At 45.0% G+C, this 17,984-nt stretch overlaps 1 protein-coding gene across 1 annotated transcript in view; it reads right to left on the minus strand.

Moving 5' to 3' along the window:
- Positions 1-474: 474 nt before the first annotated feature.
- CHST13 (carbohydrate sulfotransferase 13) overlaps positions 475-17,984 on the minus strand; it is a 28,210-nt gene continuing 10,700 nt past the window's right edge. Inside the window, exons 2-3 of the mRNA XM_004738668.3 lie at positions 9,027-9,106; positions 475-4,071 (exon numbers count right to left, since the gene is read on the minus strand). Coding sequence (XP_004738725.1) covers positions 3,226-4,071; positions 9,027-9,106 — 926 coding nt within the window. The 3' untranslated portion in view covers positions 475-3,225. The remainder of the gene's footprint in view (positions 4,072-9,026; positions 9,107-17,984) is intronic.

Here is a 17,984-nt window from a genome sequence, read left to right on the forward strand (position 1 = left end):
CAGAATGGTAGGCTCTGGAATGTACAGTCCACAGTCTGTGTCTTCAACATTCTGCTGCCCGGGAAGGGAATGGCTCACTTGCATGGACCATGTGGAGAAGGGCTACATACAGCCTAGGGGTGGGGGAACCATGGGAGAGAAGGGACCTCTGCCCCCAATGGCTCCATGGGGGAGCTGTTCTGGCCATCTCCTATGTAAAGAGAACCCAGATGATCTGTCACTGTCACTGAGCCTTCGCCACAGACAGCAGTGCCTGCACCCCAGGAAGAGGTCCCCAGCCCCACAGGGAAGGGCGGCACCCCGACCCCTGGCCCAGGGACCTGGTGGGGAGCTGTAGCAGCCCGGCAGGCTGAGCAGCTCTAGGCCTGGCCTCCTCCACCTTCACCCACCAAGACTATGCAGCCAGTGGCCGAGGCTGACAGATGCAGCCGGCTGAGACACCCAAGCTGAATAATGCATGAAGCAGCATTCGGACAAAGAATCAGGGGTTTATTTTAGCAAAATTTTAAATCATGGAACTCTGCCTCCCAGGAAGCTGCCTGGATGACAAAGCCACCACAGAAAACTGAAAAACAAAACAAAACAAAACAAAAACCAACACCATAACTACAAAAATCTGGGAAACATTTTCCTGACAAAGCCAAAAACAGCAGAACACTGAAACATTTTAAACCAGTCTTTGTAACCCAATCCACCAGTGTCCTTTCCTTGCTGGGGAGGCTGCTGGCCAGCACCCCTCAGCTCTGAGATGGAAAACCACGAAATGGAAGACAGCTGCCAGTAAGCTAAAATGCCAAGTGACCTTCAGTTTGCGCTCTTGATTCCTTCAGGAAGTGGGGGAGAGCTTGTTAGTAGAATAAATCATTGAAGGGTGCCCGGGTGGGCACCCCTCCAGACCCCCTCTTGTCTTGTCCAGCTGGTCACGTGAGACCCTGTCTTCCTCGGCCCAACTGATGACCCGCCTGGGACCTTGCTGTTGAGGGGCGGGCAGTCAGCCTGTGACCTGTGAGGACAGACACGTTCTGGCGCCAGCCGGAGAGGAAGGCGGTCAGAGGACACCAGAGTGGGAGGAATTCCCTGTGACCCACACGAGGGAGAAGAGGCGCCTTCAGCCCCGGGGCCTGGCGTGTGGCCCCCATACTCACAACAGAGGGTGTGACATCAAGTGCCATCAATGGGGGGTGTGCAGTATGAGGGAGTGTGTGTAAATGTGACAAGCTTCAGGACGCAGGAGGCGCTGAAGGACATGACAGCAGGTGCTGTGATTGCAGAACCAGAGGGTGACTTCTAATGGTGACGACCTGGGGGGGGGGGTGGGCACTGGATGGGTAATAACTTCAGCAAACAGGTTGCACTGAGGGAGCTTGGAACAAAGGTGTGTGTCATGGAAGTGTGTGGAACAACTGACTGTGAGGTGGCACGTGACACACTGTGGGTATGGCATATAAGGGAGCATGGGAACAAGCCTCCAGGTGTGTCACAGGCCTGGCTCCTTCCCCCTCATCCTGGTGCTGTTTCAGCCTCCTGGGCTTTCCACCGCTCTCCAGCAGGATGAGTCTTCATGGGGAGCCCTGGGGCAGCCCCTTCCCAGGTCCACAGGTGTCGGCCATCACTGACCCTTGCTGGCAGACCCCATGGACACAGCGTCCATGAAGGCCTCCGCAGGCTTCTGAGAAGGAGGAGCCCTAGAACTGGAAAGGGAAAGCATCCATTGCAGGCAGGGGTAACTACATCAGCAAAGGCCCAGACATGAATGGGACTGACCTGCCAGTCCCTGGCCAGCCTGGCCCTCGCAGGCCAGTAGGGTCCTGTAACCAGGCTCGTGGGCTCTCACCACAGGGTGTGGGGGCACCACAGCCCAGGTTTGGCCTCTGCCCTGCCAAGCTGCCCTTCCTCAGCTGTGCTCTGATTTCTGTTTCTCAAAGCCTCAGGCATATCCTGCCCTGGTCTTCCCAAAGTTCTTGCATTTTGATTTACATTCAGGGAAACTGAGAAAGGACACCACATATCCAAACAGTCACTAAGGGGACATTCAGTCCTTCCTAGGGGACTCCCATGGCTGGCTGTCTTCCCAAAGCCACAAGGGGGTATCCTCACTGCCACACCCACACACCCACAGAAGGGTGGGAGGCAGCCCGAGGCCGGGGTTCCACTGAGCTGGTTTCGGCTTTTATCTTTAGCCCAGGCAGAATGAAAGGTCAGATTCCCACTGCCCCCCCCCAGAGTTTTCACCACTGCACCTCCAGCCAGAATTTAGCACCCCTTGTCATGGTGCACCCGCCCCTTACCCCACCCCACCCCCATAGAGCCCTTCACCTATGTGGGCTGCTGTGAAGGAAAGCCAGACTCTCCACCTCTCTTATCTGATCTTTGGGACCAGCCGGCATTCTTGTGCCCTTTGGCAGCAAAGGAAAACTGAGGCGTGGAGGTTTGTTGAGATGCCCAAGATCCAACACCTTCAGTAGCAGAGCAAATGGCAAAACAAAGCAGAGAAACTCCAAAATGTCAGAAGTAAACAAAACAAAACATTTCAAAAACATGGGCTCCCCAGCTCACCAAGGTCCTCTAACACCTGCCACCATCGGGCACTCTGGGCTCTGTGGGCACACACGGAAGACTTAGGATCTGGCCAGATGGAGATCAAAGGTGGGGCCAGCCACGGGGGAGGGCAGCACCGCTCCATGACAGGCAGAGTGGAAGGCAGCTCAGGGTGGGCTCCAGGGCCAGAGCCTGAACCCAAAGACACAGGGCTTTCCTCCTTGGCTACTGCTGTCCGGTGCCAGGGCAGGGGCCAGGCGAGGCCGCAGATGGCACTGAACCAGCATTCTGCTCTGTTGCACCACAAACAGGTCTGGGGTCAAAGCTGACCACCCCCCCCCCCACCGGCCCCTGCCAAAATGGTCTCTCACAAGTTAAAAAAAAATACTAGTAATTCAATGCTTCCCCACCCAGGGGTCTGGAGGAGTGCCTGCCAAATGGCGCAGTTAGAGGAAGCAAGCATCAAGTGACCGGCAGGGACGGGTGTACAGCCGTCTGAGGTGGGCGGCACCCAAACCTGGCCAGGTGGGATGGAGGCCCCGGAGGGCCGGCCAAGCAGGGAAACGCGGGGGGCCGTGGTGCTCAGAGTTGAGTCCGGGCAGGCAGCCCCAGCACGCACACTGTCCGGCCCCACCTGAGACCCCGGGGCATCGGTTGGTGTGACGGACCCCGTAGAGGCTCCACGGCCTAGTGCAGCCGCAGGTAGGAAGGGGCAGAGTAGTTGAAAAGCAAGAAGTCCATCCTGTAGAGGTCGAAGAGGCGCCGCTGGTAGAAGGGGCTGATGTCCCGGAAGAGGCGCTCGGCCAGGTCGCGGGCGGCAGCCCCCTTGGCCCGGGGCGGGGGCGCCGGGAAGCGCAGGCCGGATGCGCCCACCAGGCCCAGCACGAAGGCCGAGTCCTCCGCCAGCGTCTCGAACTTGCCCACCACGTCGTAGCGCAGGCGGCACGGGTGACAGAGGGCATGAGCGCGCTCCCAGTGCTCGTTGAAGGGCTCCTCGCGGCGCGTGCGCGGGTCCAGCAGGTAGGCCAGGAACTCAGCGAAGTGCACGTCGTGGCCGCGCGCCAGCGCGTCGGGGTGCGCACGCGGCCTTAGGCGCCGCACAATGCGCGTGCCATAGCGCTGCTGGAAGGCCGCGCTGTAGGGCCGCGCGAACTTGTTGCGATAGGCCGACGCCAGGCGCTCGAAGGGCTCGCGCACGAAAAGGACTGCCAGGTAGGCGCGCAGCCGCCGGTTGATCTCCGCCGGGCTGAAGTCGGCCAGTGAGGGCAGACGGCCTGGCGCGTGCGCCTCGTGCGCGGGGATTGCAAGCGGGTCGCCTCGGGCGTGGCCGCTCAGCGCCAGCAGCACGCGCTTCCAGTTGGTGCAGGCCACCTTGGGCACATAGCAGTAGAGCAGGCCATGCGCGTCGTCCACCAGCACGTGCCGCAGGTCCTCGGGCCCCAGCAGGCGCTGCCGGCGCGTATGGCGACTGCAGGCGCGGCGCAGCAGGTCCCGCCGCTGGCGGTGCACTTCGGCCAAGGCGGAGCTCGGACCCTGTAGGCGACAGCGGAAGTGGGGGGAGGGGAGTGAAGGAGGGGTCATTGCTGCAGGCCCTGCGCCCACCAGCTCCTGGAGAAGGAACAGGGGATTTGAACCCCGGCACTGCCACCCATCATTGTGATTTGGGACCCAGGGATCTGCCGTAGGCCAGAATTGGGGTGTGTGTGTGCGACTCTAACCTCACTGAGGCAGATGGAAGGATGTGACAAATAGGGTTGGACACTCAGGACCAAGGAGGTCCTGGTAATGCATATGCTGGTGTCAGAGTAAGCCTGATTAATAAGTCATCAGAATGGTGAGCATGGGCACAAATTGAATATCTGCTCACTGTTTACTAAAAGCGAGATCGTGTATAAGAACAGTGTTAACTCCACATAAGGAGTTGAGAAATGCAGCCACCTGTAAGCTACTGAGAGACTTTTTTGTTCAATAATAAAATTAGCGAATTCTGTATTTAGGAATTGTTATGTTCCTTTGGATCTTGATTTTTCTCCCCCACCAACAAATTCTAACCTCAGTAGCTGGGCAGAAAACTTGCCCTCTCTGAAGCCTGTCTCTCTTCTGTGAAATACTAACATCCACTATTTATCTAGCACCTACTGTATGCCAGGCACTTCACGTGCACTTTACAACTCTATAAATTAGGTGGTATTAGTATACCTGGGCCAGCCCCTCCCAGCCTGTCTCAGCGGTGCTAAGATCCAAGCTACAGAATGGTGACTCCTTTCCTTCAAGTCCTTTCTGCACCAAACAGGGTTTCCACTTCCAAGACCCCACCGCCCCTCCTCTTCCTGATTTTCATCCAAGACTTCTTAGGAAAAGTGTTTTTAATTTCTCAAAATTGCCTCAAGATATAATAATAATAATAAAAAAACATTGTGGAGGACATGGGAAAATGGTACCTTAATTCATTGCTGGTGAGAATGTAGAATGATACAGCTGTTGTGGAAAGCAGTTTGGCCACTTCTCAAAAAACAAAACAAACAGATGATCCATCTAGGTATATGCCCAAGATAACTAGAAACATATGTCAGGCCACGACTTGTACATAAATGTTCACAGCAACCTTATTCATAATAGCCAAAAGGTGGAAACAACTCAAATGTCCAGGTGGACAGTCATCCAATGATGACTGGATACATAGTATGTGGTCTGTCCATAAAAGGGAATATTACCCAGCCATAGAAGGTATGAAGTTCTGATGCACCCTAATAAAAAGATTATGCCTGCCAAGTGAAAGAAGCCAGACACAAAAGGCCACATGTTGTATGATGGATTCCACTTACATGAAATGTCCAGAATAGATCCATAGAGACAGAAAGTAGACTGGTAGTTGTCAGGGGCAGGTGGGAAGGGAGGGGGAGGGACTGCTAATGGGTGCTGGGTTTCTTTTTGTGGGTGATGAAAGTGTTCTGTAGTTAGAGAGTGGTAATGGCTATGCGGCCTTGTAAGTGCACTACACACTACTGAAGTGTACACTTTAAAAGAGTGAATTTTGTGGTATGTGAATTATATTCCAGTTATGATAAAAAGCCTTATGTTTCCATTTCAGGGAAGGACAAAGCAGCATCTGAAATGGTGGGACACTTGGTCCAATGCCCATGTAAGAGTATCTGCTGTTGTTGGGTGGGAAGGGGAAGAATATGTCTGTGTGTGAGGCGGTGCTCACTTGAGCTTCTCATGCCTTTAAAAGTATACTGCAGAAATCCTAGATCCTGCTAGTGATAAAAGCTGAAGTACAAAACAAGAGTTGACGGGTCACACTTTCAATTTACAAAGGGTGAGGAAAGAAAGAAAAAAAATGTTTCAGAAAGGATAGGTTGTAGGGAGCCTCTCATATTTTAATTTTTTTAAAAGACTTATTTATTTCAGAGAAAGAGAGAGAGAGAGAATAGGGGGGAAGAGAGAGTGAGCATGGTGGGGAGGGGCAGAGGGAGAGAGAGAGAGAGAATCCCAAGCAGTGCCCTGCTGAGATCAGAGCCCAATGCACAGCTCCATCTCATAACCCCAAGATCATGATCTGATCCAAAATCATGAGTTGGACACTTAACTGACTGAGCCACCCAGGTGCCCTGGGAGCCTCTCTTTTAGATGTATATTGAAATTGTCATGTAATGAACAAGGCTGGGATTTGCTTCCAAATAAGCCCAGGTAGGAAGGGAGGGAGAGGGGTCTGGATGAAACAGGATTGGACAAGATTTGATCACTGTTTAAACTGGGTTACGGGAATGTGGGGGTTCATTGTACATTTTACTTCTGTATGTGTTTGAATTTGTCTCAATCTGAAGATGAAGCAGAAAAAAAAGAGGACATATATACATGTAGGTATGATGCTGGAAAAGTATCTAAGCACCTGACAGCATTGGACACTACACACATGCCTGGAAAGGCACACAGGGAATGAACTGGTCACCTGCAGGGGTAACCAGGGCCAGGGTGGGAAGGGAAGTTACCCTTCACTGGATGCACTCTTTTGAAGGGTTGGATGCCCTATCATGTGCTTATCTTCCTTTTTCAAAATCTCACTGAGCGCTGGCTGCCAACCTCAGAGCAGTGAGGGGTGTGAGAGAACTACGAGGATTCCCTTCCCTCTAAGGCAAACTCACAGGATTGGCCTCAAAAGCCTGGCTCTACATGGGTGCCAGGAGAAGGCTGTATCTAGTGGCCCCACAGCCAAGGTCTGCTTTCAGCTTCCAGACATTCCCACATATTTCTTGTCACAGGGAGAGTTGGCCATCTACCCAACTGTCAGTCACCCTCCTTCCTTGCCAACAGACCCCACTTACGGTCATGTGCAGAGCCTTGGGGAAGAACCAGTCATAGCAGCCTCACACAACTTCATGAAAGCTATGGGTCCAGGGGTGGGCATGTGGCTTGGTTTGGGCCAAGGAGATGTACAGGGATGTCTGCTAGTCTCCCAGAAAAGACTTACCTTCAGTACAAAAAGAGAGGGCTCCTGAAGGAAAAAAATCTTTGCCTCAGCCCCTCCCTTTCTGCTTGGGGTACCATCGTGTGAGATGTCTGGAGCCCTGGCAGTCATCTTGGAGTTGTGAAGCAACAAGATATACCATATGTCAACATTCAGAGGGTGATATTGGGCAACATCCTGCTGCTGTACCAAGGGCTGCTGATTTCTGAGCATCTTGGGAAGTAAACACTGACTGTCCTAATGGCTTAAAGTCAGCTTTTCTGTTGCTTGGAGCCCCATAAATACCAAGACAGTACTATCTCCATACAAATGAAAAAAACTGAGGCTTAGAAGAAATAAGTTGCCTATAGCTCTCTCAAGTAGGGGAGTTGGGACTCCCAATGCAGGTCCCTTAGGACTCAGAAGCTGGGCTATGCCCACCAGTACAGGAACAAACCCTGCAGCTACAATCCTCATCTCTCCCTGCCTGACTGGACTTGGCTGCCTGGATTCTTAGCCTGGCTCTAATCCTTATGAGCTCTGTGGCCTTCTCTGTACCCTTGGCCTCCCTGTGCCTCAATTTCCTCATCTGTAAACAGGGATACCAACATCCCCACTTTATAGGGTTGCCATGAGGACTAAGTAAGTTCATTGAACTAGACTCTCTGGTACACAGTTAGCCGTTGTTGGCCAGATTATTTTTTTTACTCTTTTTTTCTCCAGCTGCAAGGTGCTAAGCTCCCAGGGCCTTGACACCCAACAATCAGTGGGAACTCAGGCTGTGAGGGGGCTGAGCCAGCCCCATCTATCCCTCAGAAGCCTATGGAACTAGTGGAACCAGGATCCTGCTGAGAGCCTGGCCTGCCCTCAGCTTGCTGTGTGGCCCAGGGCAAGCCTGTTACCCTCTCTGAACCAAGGCCTCCATAACTGCAATCCAAGGGCGTGGGTCAGAGAAGTTCCACAGACCCCCTTGGCTCAGCCCTCTGGGATTCAGTGTACAACTACCTACCCAACCTGTCTGATCATTCTTCCCAGCTCGAAACCTGACTTCCCTGTGGCCCTTGTCCCACCTGCCAGGCCCTGCCAAACTGCTGCCCACTCCTGGCTTGCCTCACATCCTCTTCTGTCATCTGTCCACCGCCAGGCATGCAGCCCCCCTTACTCTTTGCATCTTAACTCCTTCCCAGCAAGTCTCAGCTCCAACATCCCTTACTTGGAGAGGATCTCTCTCCCTGATCTAAACTAGGACCCTCCCAGTAATCTCCTGTTGCACCTTGTACTGCCCCTTTAGATGCAAATCAGCCACAGGTTAGTGCAGATGGCAATGATAGGATGATGTCTTCCTCACCTGAGAAGGTCAGCTACACAGGTCAGGGACCCAGCTGACCTGCTTGCCACTGGATCAGCAGCATCCTGAGCACAGCCTGCATACAGTAGGTGCTCTATACATGCTGTCTGAATGGGTGCCTCTCCTCGTGCCTGCTGATATGTGTGTGAGCCAGGGGCCTGTGGATCTCAGTGGGGTCTGTGTGTGTGTTTGGGCTATGCATGGTTCACAGCAGAAGTGGAATGCCTGAGACAGCAAGCCTCCTGGTCCCAGTGCCTGAGAACAGCAAGAAGGCAAGGGCTTCCTGCATGTTTCCCTATCACAGCAGGTATTAAGATCTGGGGGGGGGGGTCACCTAATTCCTGTCTCCCCACTAGACTATCAACTTCCTGAAGGTCCTTTATTCTTTTATATCCTCAACACATGGCAGAGTACCCAGCACAGTGTGACTTCAGCCTGTTGTTGGGTGGATGGTGGATGGGTAGGGGGGTAGGTGGGTGGGTGGGTGGAGACCAGGTCTCAGCTTGTACTAAGATTTGCCCTTGTCACAGGCATTTTCCTCTCTGCACAGGGCCTTGACTTGCAGAGGAAGCCTCTTTAAGTCCAACTGTGGGCTCTAATCCCAAGGGAAGGTCTACACTGGAAACTCAGTTCTCAGTTTCCTGTGGCTGGAGGTAGAGGAAGGCATCACTGGATAGGGGTCTGTCCACCTACCTGGTCCAAGTCATAAAGCATCTGCAGGGGACTCCTCCTCTTCCCACCAAGCCAGCCAGAGCCCAAGCTGTTTTCAAATGCTATGGGGCATAAAGAAAGAGACATCAGTTGGGCTGGCAGTAGCCCTTGGGGGACTTAGCCAACTCCCTTAGGCACATTTGATCTACCTCTGGGACTCAGTTTCCCTGTTGTGTCTCACCTGCCTCCAGGAAGCTTGATGGGGTGTGGGCCACTGATAGGCCCCCTAATCCACCAGGGCAGGATACTTGGTATTGTTCCTGCCCCATGTTGCCCCCCGCCTTCAGAGCTGGAGGACACCAGGTAGGCAGGGATGAGAAGAAAGGTGGAACTCAGCCCACAGCCTACTGGTAAAGACCTGGCCACCCAAACTTACCCATCTCCATCTGCCTTCATTTCATGCCCCATGCCTATCAGCCCCATATCCATGGGGCCCTAAGGGGCTCACCAAGATGGCTGGCATTGCAGCCTCCCGAGATCCTGGGTGTGGGCAGCCAGAAAGAGCTGGGTAGCAATAGAGGTAGCACAGCCAAGCTGCAGGTTCTCCAGTGACAGCCCACCAGGTCACATGACCTCCATGGACTCCTACAGCAGCCTGTAATTCCTTGGCCAATGTATATGTCACTTGGTGGTAAATGCAGGTTTCACTGTCTCCCAGATTGGAAGACAGTGTGCAGGGATACAATCTGTCTGTCTCGCTGCTGCACTCTTCAATCTTCCTAAAATTACCAAAAACTCTGCTTACTAAATTTATTCTTTTACTCTAAAGGCATTTTAAGGAATATCTTCCTACATATTCCATTAACATAATGTAGTTGATTTAGGTAAGCATAGGCTCATGATCTTCTGCTTCTTGATCACATTTTTCTATAGTATAATGCAGTCTTCAAAAAGATCACCAAAACTGGAAAACCTTCAGGTAGACAGACCAACCAAGAAGAACGAAGTCTCAAATTACTAAAAACAGGAATGAAAGAGAAACCATTATAATTGAATCTTACAGAAATGAGAAAGGCATGAACAATTCCTAAAAAGATGAGGATTCCTGAAATTGACTCAAAAAGAAACAGAAAATCCCAATGACATAGAACCATTTTATGTATAATGTATATGTGTAATAATGTACTGTATAATAATATGTATAATAATGCAGTGTAAAATAATATATATAATAATGCAACGTATGATAATATGTATACATACACTGAAGTAGTAATGTAAAAAAAAAAAAAAAAAGAGAGAGAGAGAAGCCCAGAATCAGATGATTCACTAGTGAATTTTACCAAGTATTTAAAGAAGAATTAAAACCAATCTCTTCCAAACTCTTTACCCCTCTCAAAAAAACAAAACAGAATTGGGGGTGTAAAATATCTCCTAACTCATTATATGAGCCCAGTATTACCCTGATATCAAAACCAGGCATAGATATCACAAGAAAAGAAAATGACAGATTAGTATCTCTTATGAACATAAAAAAAATACTGCAGACTGAACTTATCAACATATGAAATGGTTATATATAACCAAGTAATATATACCCCAGGAGTGCAAGAGTGATTCAACATACAAAAATCAATCAAGGATGGGGCGCCTGGGTGGCTCAGTGGGTTAAGCCGCTGCCTTTGGCTCAGGTCATGATCTCAGGGTCCTGGGATCGAGTCCCGCATCGGGCTCTCTGCTCTGCAGGGAGCCTGCTTCCTTCTCTCCCTCTCTCTGCCTGCCTGTCTGCCTGCTTGTGATCTCTGTCTGTCAAATAAATAAATAAAATCTTTAAAAAAAATCAATCAAGGTAATACACTAACATATTAATAGAGTAAAAGAAAAAACCCACATAATTATCAATACATGCAGGAAAAGTACAGTACAATATTCAATACCCTTCATAATAAAAACACTAAACAAACTAGAACTTGAAGGGAACTTCTTCAAATTGATAAAGGCCATCTAGGAAAAACATATTTTATGGTGAAAAACCAGATGTTTTACCTCTAAGATCAGGAACAAAACAAGGGATGCCCACTTTTACCACTTCTTTGCAACAATGTACTAGAAGTTCTAGCCAGGGTAACTGGGAAAGAAAAAGAAAGAAAAGGCATCCAGATTGGAACAGAAAAAGTAAAATTATGTCTATTTGTAGATAACATGAATATACATAGATTATATAGAATCCACCATAATATATATGTATATATTCTATAATACATAGAATCCATCAACTATTAGAGCTAAGATCTAATAAATGAGTTCAGCAAGATTGTAGAATAAAAGATCAATATTCAATAGTCAATTGTATTTCTAAATACTAGTAATGATATATTTGAAATCGAAATTACAAAAAATCTCCTCTTATAATAGTTAAAAAGAATAAAATATTAAGGATTAAATTTAACAAATGAAGTACAAGACTTATCACTGACAACTACAAGACATCACTGAAAGAAATTGAAGACCTGAATGAATGGAAAAATATCCCATGTTCATGGATTGGGAGATTTAATGTCATGAAGGTGGCAGTCCTCCCCAGATTACTAATACTATTGCTATTAAAAACCCTAGCTGTCTTTGTTTTGTTTTTTTTTTTAAGATTTTATTTATTTGACAGACAGAGATCACAAGTAGGCAGAGAGGCAGGCAGAGAGAGAGGAGGAAGCAGGCTCCCCGCTGGACAGAGAGCCTGATGCAGGGCTCGATCCCAAGACACTGGGATCATGACCTGAGTCGAAGGCAGAGGCTTTAACCCAGTGAGCCACCCAGGCGTCCCCCTAGCTGTCTTTTTTTTTTTGCAGATTTACAGTTGTTGACAATTGACAGCTGATCCTTAACTTAATGCGACAATTCAAGGGATTTAGAATATCCAAAATAATCTTGAAAAGGAACAAACTTGGATATCTCACACTTCCTAATTTCACCTACTTACTATGAAGCTACAGTAATTAAGACTATGTGGTGCTGGGATAAGAGAGATACTGACTGATGAAATAGAATTCACAATTCAGAAACAAACATTTAAGATCTAAGGATTTTTTTTATTGGGTGCCAAGACAATTCAATAGAGAAAAAATAGTCTTTATGATAAACTTTGCTGAGAAAACTGGATATCCATATGTAAAAGAATGAAATTGTACCGTTACCTCAAACCATATACAAAAACTAACTCAAAATGGATCATAGGCGTAAATGTAAGAGATAAAGATTTAAGGCTCATAATGAAAACATAGACATATATTTCCGTGATCTCTGAGTTGGCAGTGATTTCATAGATATTGCATCAAAAGCACAAACAACAAAAGAAAAAATAGATAAACTTGACTATAACAACATCAAAAACTTTTCTGCTTCCAAGGACACCATCAAGAGGGTGAAAAGACCACCCGCCAACTTGGAGAAATTATTTTCAAATGATATAACTGATAAAGGACTAGTATCCAGAATATATAAAGAGTGTCTATGACCAAATGATAAAAGACATAACCCAACTTTTCAAGTAGGCAAAGGATATGAATGGACATTTCTCCAGTAATATACAAATTGCCGATAATGGATAAAAAGATGCTCAACATCTCTAGCTGTTAGGAAACCTCCTTAAGACACAACTTCTCACCCACCAAGATGGCTATAATAGAAAAAGACAAAAACAAGTGTTGGTTAGAATGTGGAAAAATTGGAGCCCTTATATTTTGATGGTGGGAACGTAAAAATAGAGATATTTTGCCACAGAAAACAGTTTGGCAATTCCTTAAAAGCTAAGCCTAGAGGGGCACCTGAGTGGCTCAGTGGGTTAGGCCTCTACCTTCAGCTCAGGTCATGATCTCAGGGGCCTGGGATCGAGCCCCGCATACGGCTCTCTGCTCAGCAGGGCACCTGCTTCCCTCTCTCTCTCTGCCTGCCTCTATACCTACTTGTGATCTCTCTGTCAAAAAAAAAAAGAAAAAAAAAACTTAAAAAAAAATGCTAAGCCTAGTGGCACCTGGGTGGCTCAGATGGTTAAGTGTCTGCCTTCAGCTTGGGTCATGGTCTCTAGGTCCTGGGATGGAGTCCCATGTGGGGCTCCTAGCTCAGCAGGGAGTCTCCCACTACCCCTGCTTGTGCTCTTTCTGTCTTACTCTCAAATGAGTAAATTTAAAAATTAAAATAAAAAAATAAGCTAAGCCTAGATGATTTTGGAAAGATGACAGACCAAGAATCTGTCCCTCCACCTAGGCAACAATTGTACTAGCAGAATCTATCTGATACATCAGAGAGAACTGGAATTCTGGAGTCCTTTGAAGGCTTTCAACCTCCAGAGAAAGGCTTATGTGGTAAATGGTGGTAAATTTCAGTCAGTTTCAGCTCTTAGCACAGGACAACTACCCATCTCCCACCCCCACCACATGGTATGCAGCTGTGCATTTGTTCTTGGAGCAGTTGACATACAGCACTAAAGAGCCAGAGTGGGCAAAAGAGACCTGTTCTCCAAATATCAGAGATCTGTGCTTTGATTAATTGTACCTCCCCACATTGTTGCAACCCCCTCCCCCTCCACATAAAGTGACTTCCAGGAGAAGTCTGGTTTACTTTGAAGAACTGGTTTACTTTTCCCCACCTTTCATTTTTCTCTTTTCCCCCTTTTGGAGCCAGATATTACAGACTAAAACATTCAAAACAACCGCATAGGTGGGGAAAAATAGAAACTGACTGAATGCCCAGAAAGAGCTCAGAAAAGACCTAAGAAGTCCTTAAATTTATACCTTGGGCTGAACCTCAGCACAGTCTACAACAATCAGAAAAACAAAAACAGAAATTTAAAACAGCAATCACTGAGAAAGAGAATCTGATTTCCAGAGCTACATTTTGATTCAGATGTTCAGTGTTCAACAAAGAAATTAGAAGTCATACAAGGAAACAGGAAAAGTATGGCGAATTCAAATGAAGAAACTTGTATAAATTCAAAATACAGTGTATAATTTTAGTATATTCAGTGTAATCTCCATGGTATCCACAAAAGAAATGAGAAAATAATTTTAACATTTTACTACAAAAAATAAATTGACTAGGCACAAAAGTAGACAGTATAATAGTAAATGAGGAATAAAAAAACTGTAAGCATAGAGAAGACAAATCAAAATGACAGATGTTCCTCTTTATCATTAATTTAAATGTCAATGGATTAAACTCTGTGGTTAGAATGAAGAAATTGGCAGAACGGATAAAAATATCTGACCCAACTCTATATGCTGTCTACAAGAGACTCACTTGGGATCCAAACTGGTTGAAAGTGAAAGGATAGAAAAAGATACTCCAAGCAAATAATAACAAAATAGAGTAAATGTGACTATATTCATACCAGACAAAATAGACTTTGAATCAAAAGTTTACAGGAGACAAAGAAGGACTTTATATATAAATAAAAGTTTCAATACAGCAAGAAGAGAAAACAATTACAAACATTTACTTACCTAATGGTAGGCCATCGAAGTATATGAAACAGAAATTAACAGAATAGGAGGGAGAAATAACAGAAATAGAAGGGAGAAACAGGAGGGAGAAATAACAGAATAGGAGGGAGAAATAATAGGTGGGAGATTTTAATATACCACTCATAATAATGAATTAAGTAACCAGAGAGAAGATGAGGAGGGAGACAGGGAACTTATGTATCACAGTAAACCAACTAGATCTAATGGACATATGCAAAACACTCTATCAAATAACAACAGCATACACATTCTTCTCTAATGCATATGGAACATTTCCCAGGATAGTCTATAGGTTAGGCCACAAAATAAGTCATGATAGATTTTAAAGACATATATCGTACAAAGTATGTTCTCTAACCACAGCAGGGTGAAGTCAGAAATCAGTAACAGAAGGCAAACTGGAAAATCCACAAATTTGTAGACATCAAAGAACACACTTCTAAAAAAACCAGTGGATCAAAGAAATCACAAGGGAAATTAGAAAATACTTGGAGACAAACAGAAATGAAAACAATATGCCAAACTTATGGGATGCAGTAAAAGTGTTTAAGAGAAAATTTATAGCTATATATGCTTACATCAAAAAATAAAAGAAAGATCTAAAATCAGCAATCTAACTTTACAACTTAAGGAACTAGAAAAAGAAAAAATAAACCCAAAGCTTTAAGAAAGAAGGAAATAATAAAGATTAGAGCAGAGATAAATGAAATGGAGAATAGAAAAATAGGGAAAATCAAGAAAACCAGACATTGGTTCTTTGGAAAGTTCTACAAGTTGACTAACTTTCAGCTAGATGGACCAAGAAAAAAGAAGATACAGCTTACTAAAATCAGAAATGAAAGTGGGACATTACTAGTGACTACAGAAATAAAAAAAAAATAAGAGTACTATGAACAACTGTATGCCAAAAAAAAATTGGATAACCTTGATGAAATAGACAAATTTCTAAAAAACACAAAATGTATTAAGTCTAAATAAATAGATATTTAGAAAATCTGAGAAAACCTATAACTAGTAAGGAGATCAAATCAGTAATCAAAAATTTCTAGACAAAAAAAAATCCATGGACATGATGGCTTCACTGCTGTAGTCAATCAAACATTTAAAGAACTAATACAAGTCCTTCTCAAACTTTTCAAAAAACCAAAGAAGAGGGAGCACTTCCTAACTCATTCTATGGGGCCAGTACAACTCTGATTGGGGAGGGGGAAGCCAGACAAAGGCAGTACAAGAAATGAAAGCTACAGACTAATATCTCTTATGAATATTGATGCAAAAATACTCCACAAAATACTAGAAAATGTAACTCAACAGCACATTAAAAAGATTATGCATTATAACCAAATGGGATTTATTCTTAGAATGCAAGGATAGTTCAACATACAAACACCAATCACGTAATACATCACATTAAGAGAATGAAGGGGGAAAAACAAGTGAGTTTATTATCTCACTTGACACAGAAAAAGCATTTGACATAATTCAACATACTTTCATGATTAAAAAAATTCAAAAAACAAGGAATAGAAGGAAAGTACTACAACACAATATAAACCATATATGAAAAACCCACAGCGAACATCATACCTAGTAGTGAAAGACCAAAGTTTTTCCTCTACATCAGGAATGAGGCAAGGATGCCCATTTTCTAAAAAGATTTATTTATTTAGTTAGTTATTTGACAGACAGAGATCACAACTAGGCAGAGAGGCAGGCAGAGAGAGAGGGGGAAGCAGGCTCTCTGCTCTGCAGGGGCTCAATCTTAGGACCCTGAGATCATGACCTGAGCTGAAGGCAGAGGCTTTAACCCACTGAGACACCCAGGTGCCCCAAGGATGCCCATTTTTGCCACTTCTATTCAACGTAATGCTGGAATCTCTAGTCAGAGAAATTAGACAAGAAAAAGAAAGAAAAGATATCCAAACTAGAAGGAAGTAATAAAATTATCTCTGTTTGCAGATGATATGTACTTAGATGCAGAAATCCCTGAAGATTGCACCCACAAAAATTGTTAGAACTAATAAATGAGTTCACCAAAGTAGCAGGATACAATATTAACATACAAAAATCCATTGCATTTTCATACAAAAACAATAACAATATGAAAAAGAAAGCACAAAAACAATTCCATTTACAATAATGTAAAAAAGAAGAAAATATTTAGGAATTACTTAACCAAAGAGGTGAAAGACTTGTACAGTGAAAACTACAAAACACTGCTGAAATAAATAAGACACAAAGAAATGGAAACATGTCCCATGTTCATGGATTAGAAAACTTAATATTGCTAAAATGTCAATACGACCCAAAACAACCTACAGATTCAATGAAATCTCTGTCAAAATTCCAATGACTTTTTTTGCAGAGATAGAAAACCCATCCTGAAATTTGTATGGGAACCCAAATAGCCAAAAATAACTTGAAAAAGAACAAAACTGGAGGACTCATGCTTCCTAATTTCAAAACTAACTGCAAAAATAAATAAATAAATAAATAAATAAGTAACAAAACAGTGGGTGGTATAAGGACAGACATATAAATCAGTAGAGTAGAATAGAGAGCCCAGAAATAAACACTTACATATATGGTCAAGTGATTTTAACCATTCAAAGGGGAAAGGACACTCTTCTCAACAAATGGTGCTGAGAAAACTGGATATTCACAGGCAAAAGAATGAAGTCAGACCCTCACTTCACATAATATATACAATTTAAGTTAAAATGGGTCAAAGACCTAAACATAAGACCTAAAACAAGAAAACATAAGACAATAGCTTCATGATATTGGATTTGGCAATAGTTTCTTGGATAGGATCAAAGGCCAGGTAGCAAAAGAAGAAATAGGTAAATGGACTTGCTGGAAATTTAAAAACTTTGTGCACCCATAGTATCCAATAGCTCTAAAGAATTTATCCAACTCAACCCCCAAAAAACAAATAATCCAGTCAAGAAATGGGCAAAAGACATAAACAGACATTTCTCCAAAGAAGACATACAAATGGCCAACAGGCACATGAAAAAATGCTCAACATCACTTGACATCAGGACAATACAAATCAAAACCACAATCAGATAGCACCTCACACTAGTCAGAATGGCTTAAATTAGCAATAAAGGAAATGACAGATGTTGGTGAGGATACAGAGAAAGGGGAACCCTCCTACACTGTTGGTGGGAATGCAAGCTGGTGTAGCCACTCTGGAACATAGCATGGAGTCTCCTCAAGAAGTTAAAAAGAGAGCTACTCTATGACCTAACAATTGCACTACTGGGTATTTGCCCCAAAAATATAAATGTAGTAATCCGAATGGCACCTGCACCCCAATGTTTATAGCAGCAATGTCCACAGCAGCCAAAACTACAGGAAGAGCCCAGATATCCATTGACCTATGAATGGATAAAGAAAGTGATATATATATATATATATATATATATATATATACATATACACACACACACACATATATATACACACACACATATAT

Source organism: Mustela putorius, unplaced genomic scaffold (assembly GCF_011764305.1).
Source record: "Mustela putorius furo isolate JIRA1106 unplaced genomic scaffold, ASM1176430v1.1 tig00003850_pilon_pilon_pilon, whole genome shotgun sequence".
In the NCBI taxonomy this organism is placed as follows: domain Eukaryota; kingdom Metazoa; phylum Chordata; class Mammalia; order Carnivora; family Mustelidae; genus Mustela; species Mustela putorius.